The sequence below is a fragment of the Bufo bufo genome, chromosome 11, assembly GCF_905171765.1.
Source record: "Bufo bufo chromosome 11, aBufBuf1.1, whole genome shotgun sequence".
NCBI lineage: Eukaryota > Metazoa > Chordata > Amphibia > Anura > Bufonidae > Bufo > Bufo bufo.
The window spans coordinates 1693865-1704126 of record NC_053399.1 but is presented as its reverse complement, the minus strand read 5'-3'; the positions used below and the strand labels follow the sequence as shown (position 1 = coordinate 1704126).

Here is a 10262-nt window from a genome sequence, read left to right as displayed (position 1 = left end):
GCCACAGTCTCTCCCCTCCTCCTACTCTCTGTTCTTATTGGTGGCGGAGTGGCCACAGTCTCATCTCTGTTCTCATTGGTGGCGGAGTGGCCACAGTCTCTCCCCTCCTCCTACTCTCTGTTCTCATTGGTGGCGGAGTGGCCACAGTCTCTCCCCTCCTCCTACTCTCTGTTCTTATTGGTGGCGGAGTGGCCACAGTCTCTCCCCTCCTCTCTGTTCTCATTGGTGACGGAGTGGCCACAGTCCCTCCCCTCCTCCTCATCTCTGTTCTCATTGGTGGCGGAGTGGCCACAGTCTCTCCCCTCCTCCTACTCTCTGTTCTTATTGGTGGCGGAGTGGCCACAGTCTCTCCCCTCCTCTCTGTTCTCATTGGTGACGGAGTGGCCACAGTCTCTCCCCTCCTCCTACTCTCTGTTCTCATTGGTGGCGGAGTGGCCACAGTCTCTCCCCTCCTCCCTGTTCTTATTGGTGGCGGAGTGGTCACAGTCCCTTCTCTCTGTTCTCATTGGTGGCGGAGTGGCCACAGTCCCTCCCCTCCTCCTCATCTCTGTTCTCATTGGTGGCGGAGTGGCCACAGTCCCTCCCCTCCTCCTACTCTCTGTTCTTATTGGTGGCGGAGTGGCCACAGTCTCTCCCCTCCTCTCTGTTCTCATTGGTGACGGAGTGGCCACAGTCTCTCCCCTCCTCCTACTCTCTGTTCTTATTGGTGGCGGAGTGGCCACAGTCTCTCCCCTCCTCTCTGTTCTCATTGGTGACGGAGTGGCCACAGTCTCTCCCCTCCTCCTACTCTGTTCTTATTGGTGGCGGAGTGGCCACAGTCTCTCCCCTCCTCTCTGTTCTCATTGGTGACGGAGTGGCCACAGTCTCTCCCCTCCTCCTACTCTCTGTTCTTATTGGTGGCGGAGTGGCCACAGTCTCTCCCCTCCTCTCTGTTCTCATTGGTGACGGAGTGGCCACAGTCTCTCCCCTCCTCCTACTCTCTGTTCTTATTGGTGGCGGAGTGGTCACAGTCCCTCCCCTCCTCTCTGTTCTTATTGGTCGTCAGCGGCAGCCGCACACAGTGGGGAGGGACTCCCTCCTTCTCCACTGTGCCGGCTCAGGAGAACATGGTGAGTGCTGAGAGCGGTGCATGCCATGTTCTACCGCAATATGGCGATATAAACGAAATCTCTATCGTTGGCCAAATTTATATAGTTTATATCGCATATTGTCTATATCGCCCACCACTACGCTGTATAACGTCATATTTTGGTGACAGACTCCCTTTAAGAGCCAAACTCAGGGCATGAGGCCTAAAGGCAAGAAACAGCAAGCCAAAACAAAGAGAGAGGTGGGTCACACAAACCAGACACAGGGCCAGCCAAGTGGGGCCACTGGTAAACGGACCAGCCAAACTAGACACAAACCAGACACAGGGCCAGCCAAGGGGGGCCACAGGTAGACGAGTCAGCCAAAAGAGAGAGGCAGGTCACACAAACCAGACACAGGGCCAGCCAAGCCAAGCGAGGCCACAGGCAGACGGGCCAGCCAAGCGAGGCCACAGGCAGACGGGCCAGCCAAGCGAGGCCACAGGCAGACGGGCCAGCCAAGCGAGGCCACAGGCAGACGGGCCAGCCAAGCGAGGCCACAGGCAGACGGGCCAGCCAAGCGAGGCCACAGGCAGACGGGCCAGCCAAGCGAGGCCACAGGCAGACGGGCCAGCCAAGCGAGGCCACAGGCAGACGGGCCAGCCAAGCGAGGCCACAGGCAGACGGGCCAGCCAAGCGAGGCCACAGGCAGACGGGCCAGCCAAGCGAGGCCACAGGCAGACGGGCCAGCCAAGCGAGGCCACAGGCAGACGGGCCAGCCAAGCGAGGCCACAGGCAGACGTGGTTTTAATTGCTGACTTCCAGTCTAGTATTGGGGGCCCTCGCTCTCCGGTGTGGTCATGTGTAAAGGAAAAAGAACTCAATCCCAAACATCTGATCTCAGGGTACAACTCTCTGGAGCTCATGTGATCAGGGCCCATAAGCGACCCCTCTCCCGCCGGACGCAGCTCAGGCCACTGGAATTGATGTTAAGGGAATTTATTTTATACAACTTTAAAATCAAAGTGGTCTTTAAATATGGTGAGTAGCTCTGTAGGGGGTGGGATAGAGGAGGCCCCGGCCTCCGCGGGAGAGTCTGTACACAATGCCCCCTCCTCTGACACAGGGCGACATAAAACCAGGAGGTTCGCGAGGCTTCAGAGGTCCAGCAGCAGGACACGCGGATCCTCCACCACAGACTTGATTTTGCGCAGGAATAATACGGCTTCTCTCCCATCAATCAGTCGGTGATCATAGGTCAGGGCCACATACATCATAGGACGCACCTCCACCTGCAGGACAAGGACAGAGCAATGACCTTCCCTGCTACCCAATGACGTCATCACACACAGCACCCCAAATCCCAGCATGCCCCAGCACCGACACACACAGAGTGACTCCGCCCACAACTCCCAGCACCGACACACACAGAGTGACTCCGCCCACAACTCCCAGCACCGACACACACAGAGTGACTCCGCCCACAACTCCCAGCACCGACACACACAGAGTGACTCCACCCACAACTCCCAGCACCGACACACACAGAGTGACTCCACCCACAACTCCCAGCACCGACACACACAGAGTGACTCCGCCCACAACTCCCAGCACCGACACACACAGAGTGACTCCGCCCACAACTCCCAGCACCGACACACACAGAGTGACTCCGCCCACAACTCCCAGCACCGACACACACAGTGACTCCGCCCACAACTCCCAGCACCGACACACACAGTGACTCCGCCCACAACTCCCAGCACCGACACACACAGAGTGACTCCGCCCACAACTCCCAGCACCGACACACACAGAGTGACTCCGCCCACAACTCCCAGCACCGACACACAGAGTGACTCCGCCCACAACTCCCAGCACCGACACACACAGAGTGACTCCGCCCACAACTCCCAGCACCGACACACACAGAGTGACTCCGCCCACAACTCCCAGCACCGACCCACACAGAGTGACTCCGCCCACAACTCCCAGCACCGACCGACTCCGCCCACAACTCCCAGCACCGACCGACTCCGCCCACAACTCCCAGCACCGACCGACTCCGCCCACAACTCCCAGCACCGACCGACTCCGCCCACAACTCCCAGCACCGACCGACTCCGCCCACAACTCCCAGCACCGACCGACTCCGCCCACAACTCCCAGCACCGACCGACTCCGCCCACAACTCCCAGCACCGACCGACTCCGCCCACAACTCCCAGCACCGACCGACTCCGCCCACAACTCCCAGCACCGACCGACTCCGCCCACAAGTCCCAGCACCGACCGACTCCGCCCACAACTCCCAGCACCGACCGACTCCGCCCACAACTCCCAGCACCGACCGACTCCGCCCACAACTCCCAGCACCGACCGACACCGAGTGACTCCGCCCACAACTCCCAGCACCGACCCACACCAAGTGACTCCGCCCACATTTCCCAGCAGATACACAGAGTGACTCCTCCCACATATGCCATCACCGATACACAGCTCACACTGCAAGACACCACCCATATCTTCCAGCACCAATATGTGACTCCTCCCACATCTCCCAGCATGCCCCAGCTGTGCACCTACCTTTCCGGCCACTGCAACCGGGCGCTCGAAGATCCCATGCATCCCCAGGATAGCGGACTGTGGGGGGTTGATAATTGGAGTCCCAAACAAAGAGCCGAAGACTCCGCCATTGCTGATGGTGAAGGTCCCTCCATCCATGTCTTCGATGGCCAGCTCGTTCTTCCGGGCCTGAATGTAACAAATATGGCGTCAATTATATGATAGCGGAGACCCGCCAGTGCTCTCCGCTGGAATGTACCAACTCCGTGAAGAGTAGAAAACGGTCTCTCCCCCTCCTTCCCATTTGGGGAGTGTTCTCTCTCCTTCATGAGGAGACTTAGACCGTGACCCTAACCCATACCTGCTCCTGGAATTCTGGGATGCAAATGAGCTCTTAGCAAACTCCGCCTCTGATGCCACCAGATGGAAGGCAGCTATCAGCTATAAGTAAATGTCCGACCCTTTAAACAGGCCACGAGACATGACTTGGATAATAACTAAGCCAGCATCTCATCTGCAGACGGCTGTTTCAGAGGGATTGCCCTTCAGCACCTGTCACCCGCCTCACAGTGGACTTTCCCAGCAGCAGCAGCCACCCTCCAACGTGGTCTCTACCAGCTGACAGGTAGGTACTTCGCAGTCAGGGTGGTCCAGCAGTGCGAGCCCCTGCCTGCTTCCATAATGACCCGCGCTCCTTCTGCCGCACTCACTTTCAACTGAACTTTAGTCTTAGGGCCCTTGCACACAATCCTATTCCCTCCGAGACATGCGGTCCGTGAGCGGCAATGATCGTGCACACGGGAGCGCACAGCATCATAGATTACAATGATTCTGCGCACGTCGGGCCTTTGTCTCGCACTCATAAAATCATATGAATCATTGTAATCCATGATGCTGTGCGCTCCCGTGTGCACGATCAATGCCGCTCACGGACCGCATGTCTCGGAGGGAATATGGTCGTGTGCAAGGGCCCTTAAAGGGACCTCCCAGTAAAATTATTTAATAACCAGTGAGCCCCGTCCTCTGCAGGGAAGGAAAGTGCTTACTGGTTATTGCAGGACCCCTATAACTGGGAGCAGGAGGAGGTAATAACCAGTGAGCCCCGTCCTCTGCAGTGAAGGAAAGTACTTACTGGTTATTGCAGGGCCCCTATAACTGGGAGGAGGTAATAACCAGTAAACCCCGTCCTCTGCAGGGAAGGAAAGTACTTACTGGTTATTGCAGGGCCCCTATAACTGGGTGTAGGAAGAGGTAATAACCAGTGAGCCCCGTCCTCTGCAGGGAAGGAAAGTACTTACTGGTTATTGCAGGGCCCCTATAACTGGGAGCAGGAGGAGGTAATAACCAGTGAGCCCCGTACTCTGCAGGGAAGGAAAGTGCTTACTGGTTATTGCGGGGCCCCTATAACTGGGAGGAGGTAATAACCAGTGAGCCCCGTCCTCTGCAGGGAAGGAAAGTGCTTACTGGTTATTGCAGGGCCCCTATAACTGGGAGCAGGAGGAGGTAATAACCAGTGAGCCCCGTACTCTGCAGGGAAGGAAAGTGCTTACTGGTTATTGCGGGGCCCCTATAACTGGGAGGAGGTAATAACCAGTGAGCCCCGTCCTCTGCAGGGAAGGAAAGTACTTACTGGTTATTGCAGGGCCCCTATAACTGGGAGGAGGTAATAACCAGTGAGCCCCGTCCTCTGCAGGGAAGGAAAGTACTTACTGGTTATTGCAGGGCCCCTATAACTGGGAGCAGGAGGAGGTAATAACCAGTGAGCCCCGTCCTTTGCAGGGAAGGAAAGTACTTACTGGTTATTGCAGGGCCCCTATAACTGGGAGCAGGAGGAGGTAATAACCAGTGAGCCCCGTCCTTTGCAGGGAAGGAAAGTGCTTACTGGTTATTGCAGGGCCCCTATAACTGGGAGCAGGAGGAGGTAATAACCAGTGAGCCCCGTCCTCTGCAGGGAAGGAAAGTGCTTACTGGTTATTGCAGGGCCCCTATAACTGGGAGGAGGTAATAACCAGTGAGCCCCGTCCTCTGCAGGGAAGGAAAGTACTTACTGGTTATTGCAGGGCCCCTATAACTGGGTGTAGGAAGAGGTAATAACCAGTGAGCCCCGTCCTCTGCAGGGAAGGAAAGTGCTTACTGGTTATTGCAGGGCCCCTATAACTGGGAGGAGGTAATAACCAGTGAGCCCCATCCTCTGCAGTGAAGGAAAGTACTTACTGGTTATTGCAGGGCCCCTATAACTGGGAGCAGGAGGAGGTAATAACCAGTGAGCCCCGTCCTCTGCAGGGAAGGAAAGTGCTTACTGGTTATTGCAGGGCCCCTATAACTGGGAAGAGGTAATAACCAGTGAGCCCCGTCCTTTGCAGGGAAGGAAAGTGCTTACTGGTTATTGCAGGGCCCCTATAACTGGGAGCAGGAGGAGGTAATAACCAGTGAGCCCCGTCCTCTGCAGGGAAGGAAAGTGCTTACTGGTTATTGCAGGACCCCTATAACTGGGAGGAGGTAATAACCAGTAACCCCGTCCTCTGCAGGGAAGGAAAGTACTTACTGGTTATTGCAGGGCCCCTATAACTGGGTGTAGGAAGAGGTAATAACCAGTGAGCCCCGTCCTCTGCAGGGAAGGAAAGTACTTACTGGTTATTGCAGGGCCCCTATAACTGGGAGCAGGAGGAGGTAATAACCAGTGAGCCCCGTACTCTGCAGGGAAGGAAAGTGCTTACTGGTTATTGCGGGGCCCCTATAACTGGGAGGAGGTAATAACCAGTGAGCCCCGTCCTCTGCAGGGAAGGAAAGTGCTTACTGGTTATTGCAGGGCCCCTATAACTGGGAGCAGGAGGAGGTAATAACCAGTGAGCCCCGTCCTCTGCAGGGAAGGAAAGTGCTTACTGGTTATTGCGGGGCCCCTATAACTGGGAGGAGGTAATAACCAGTGAGCCCCGTCCTCTGCAGGGAAGGAAAGTACTTACTGGTTATTGCAGGGCCCCTATAACTGGGAGGAGGTAATAACCAGTGAGCCCCGTCCTCTGCAGGGAAGGAAAGTACTTACTGGTTATTGCAGGGCCCCTATAACTGGGAGCAGGAGGAGGTAATAACCAGTGAGCCCCGTCCTTTGCAGGGAAGGAAAGTACTTACTGGTTATTGCAGGGCCCCTATAACTGGGAGCAGGAGGAGGTAATAACCAGTGAGCCCCGTCCTTTGCAGGGAAGGAAAGTACTTACTGGTTATTGCAGGGCCCCTATAACTGGGAGCAGGAGGAGGTAATAACCAGTGAGCCCCGTCCTCTGCAGGGAAGGAAAGTGCTTACTGGTTATTGCAGGGCCCCTATAACTGGGAGGAGGTAATAACCAGTGAGCCCCGTCCTCTGCAGGGAAGGAAAGTGCTTACTGGTTATTGCAGGGCCCCTATAACTGGGTGTAGGAAGAGGTAATAACCAGTGAGCCCCGTCCTCTGCAGGGAAGGAAAGTGCTTACTGGTTATTGCAGGGCCCCTATAACTGGGAGGAGGTAATAACCAGTGAGCCCCATCCTCTGCAGTGAAGGAAAGTACTTACTGGTTATTGCAGGGCCCCTATAACTGGGAGCAGGAGGAGGTAATAACCAGTGAGCCCCGTCCTCTGCAGGGAAGGAAAGTGCTTACTGGTTATTGCAGGGCCCCTATAACTGGGAAGAGGTAATAACCAGTGAGCCCCGTCCTTTGCAGGGAAGGAAAGTGCTTACTGGTTATTGCAGGGCCCCTATAACTGGGAGCAGGAGGAGGTAATAACCAGTGAGCCCCGTCCTTTGCAGGGAAGGAAAGTACTTACTGGTTATTGCAGGGCCCCTATAACTGGGTGTAGGAAGAGGTAATAACCAGTGAGCCCCGTCCTCTGCAGGGAAGGAAAGTACTTACTGGTTATTGCAGGGCCCCTATAACTGGGAGGAGGTAATAACCAGTGAGCCCCATCCTCTGCAGTGAAGGAAAGTGCTTACTGGTTATTGCAGGGCCCCTATAACTGGGAGCAGGAGGAGGTAATAACCAGTGAGCCCCGTCCTCTGCAGGGAAGGAAAGTACTTACTGGTTATTGCAGGGCCCCTATAACTGGGTGTAGGAAGAGGTAATAACCAGTGAACCCCGTCCTCTGCAGGGAAGGAAAGTGCTTACTGGTTATTGCAGGGCCCCTATAACTGGGGGCAGGAGGAGGTAATAACCAGTGAGCCCCGTCCTCTGCAGGGAAGGAAAGTACTTACTGGTTATTGCAGGGCCCCTATAACTGGGAGGAGGTAATAACCAGTGAGCCCCATCCTCTGCAGTGAAGGAAAGTGCTTACTGGTTATTGCAGGGCCCCTATAACTGGGGGCAGGAGGAGGTAATAACCAGTGAGCTCCGTCCTCTGCTGTGAAGGAAAGTGCTTACTGGTTATTGCAGGGCCCCTATAACTGGGAGCAGGAGGAGGTAATAACCAGTGAGCCCCGTCCTTTGCAGGGAAGGAAAGTGCTTACTGGTTATTGCAGGGCCCCTATAACTGGGAGCAGGAGGAGGTAATAACCAGTGAACCCCGTCCTCTGCAGGGAAGGAAAGTGCTTACTGGTTATTGCAGGGCCCCTATAACTGGGGGCAGGAGGAGGTAATAACCAGTGAGCTCCGTCCTCTGCAGTGAAGGAAAGTGCTTACTGGTTATTGCAGGGCCCCTATAACTGGGAGCAGGAGGAGGTAATAACCAGTGAGCCCCGTCCTCTGCAGGGAAGGAAAGTACTTACTGGTTATTGCAGGGCCCCTATAACTGGGTGTAGGAAGAGGTAATAACCAGTGAACCCCGTCCTCTGCAGGGAAGGAAAGTGCTTACTGGTTATTGCAGGGCCCCTATAACTGGGAGCAGGAGGAGGTAATAACCAGTGAGCCCCGTCCTTTGCAGGGAAGGAAAGTGCTTACTGGTTATTGCAGGGCCCCTATAACTGGGAGCAGGAGGAGGTAATAACCAGTGAACCCCGTCCTCTGCAGTGAAGGAAAGTGCTTACTGGTTATTGCAGGGCCCCTATAACTGGGAGGAGGTAATAACCAGTGAGCTCCGTCCTCTGCAGTGAAGGAAAGTACTTACTGGTTATTGCAGGGCCCCTATAACTGGGTGTAGGAAGAGGTAATAACCAGTGAACCCCGTCCTCTGCAGTGAAGGAAAGTGCTTACTGGTTATTGCGGGGCCCCTATAACTGGGAAGAGGTAATAACCAGTGAGCTCCGTCCTCTGCAGTGAAGGAAAGTGCTTACTGGTTATTGCAGGGCCCCTATAACTGGGAGCAGGAGGAGGTAATAACCAGTGAGCCCCGTCCTCTGCAGGGAAGGAAAGTGCTTACTGGTTATTGCAGGGCCCCTATAACTGGGAGGAGAGGTAATAACCAGTGAGCCCCGTCCTCTGCAGGGAAGGAAAGTACTTACTGGTTATTGCAGGGCCCCTATAACTGGGAGCAGGAGGAGGTAATAACCAGTGAGCCCCGTCCTCTGCAGGGAAGGAAAGTGCTTACTGGTTATTGCAGGGCCCCTATAACTGGGAGGAGGTAATAACCAGTGAGCCCCGTCCTCTGCAGGGAAGGAAAGTACTTACTGGTTATTGCAGGGCCCCTATAACTGGGAGGAGGTAATAACCAGTGAGCCCCGTCCTCTGCAGGGAAGGAAAGTACTTACTGGTTATTGCAGGGCCCCTATAACTGGGAGCAGGAGGAGGTAATAACCAGTGAGCCCCGTCCTCTGCAGGGAAGGAAAGTGCTTACTGGTTATTGCAGGGCCCCTATAACTGGGAGGAGGTAATAACCAGTGAGCCCCGTCCTCTGCAGGGAAGGAAAGTACTTACTGGTTATTGCAGGGCCCCTATAACTGGGTGTAGGAAGAGGTAATAACCAGTGAACCCCGTCCTCTGCAGGGAAGGAAAGTGCTTACTGGTTATTGCAGGGCCCCTATAACTGGGAAGAGGTAATAACCAGTGAGCCCCGTCCTCTGCAGGGAAGGAAAGTGCTTACTGGTTATTGCAGGGCCCCTATAACTGGGAGCAGGAGGAGGTAATAACCAGTGAGCCCCGTCCTTTGCAGGGAAGGAAAGTACTTACTGGTTATTGCAGGGCCCCTATAACTGGGTGTAGGAAGAGGTAATAACCAGTGAGCCCCGTCCTCTGCAGGGAAGGAAAGTACTTACTGGTTATTGCAGGGCCCCTATAACTGGGTGTAGGAAGAGGTAATAACCAGTGAGCCCCGTCCTCTGCAGGGAAGGAAAGTACTTACTGGTTATTGCAGGGCCCCTATAACTGGGAGGAGGTAATAACCAGTGAGCCCCGTCCTCTGCAGGGAAGGAAAGTGCTTACTGGTTATTGCAGGGCCCCTATAACTGGGAGGAGGTAATAACCAGTGAGCCCCGTCCTCTGCAGGGAAGGAAAGTACTTACTGGTTATTGCAGGGCCCCTATAACTGGGAGGAGGTAATAACCAGTGAGCCCCATCCTCTGCAGTGAAGGAAAGTGCTTACTGGTTATTGCAGGGCCCCTATAACTGGGAGCAGGAGGAGGTAATAACCAGTGAGCCCCGTCCTCTGCAGTGAAGGAAAGTGCTTACTGGTTATTGCAGGACCCCTATAACTGGGAGGAGGTAATAACCAGTGAGCCCCATCCTCTGCAGT

General features: G+C 55.1%; 1 protein-coding gene across 1 annotated transcript in view; it reads right to left on the bottom strand.

The window, feature by feature from the left end:
• Nucleotides 1-2050: 2050 nt before the first annotated feature.
• DLST (dihydrolipoamide S-succinyltransferase) overlaps nucleotides 2051-10262 on the bottom strand; it is a 17864-nt gene continuing 9652 nt past the window's right edge. Inside the window, exons 14-15 of the mRNA XM_040412357.1 lie at nucleotides 3653-3820; nucleotides 2051-2359 (exon numbers count right to left, since the gene is read on the bottom strand). Of these exons, the coding sequence (XP_040268291.1) occupies nucleotides 2225-2359; nucleotides 3653-3820 (303 nt within the window). The 3' untranslated portion in view covers nucleotides 2051-2224. The remainder of the gene's footprint in view (nucleotides 2360-3652; nucleotides 3821-10262) is intronic.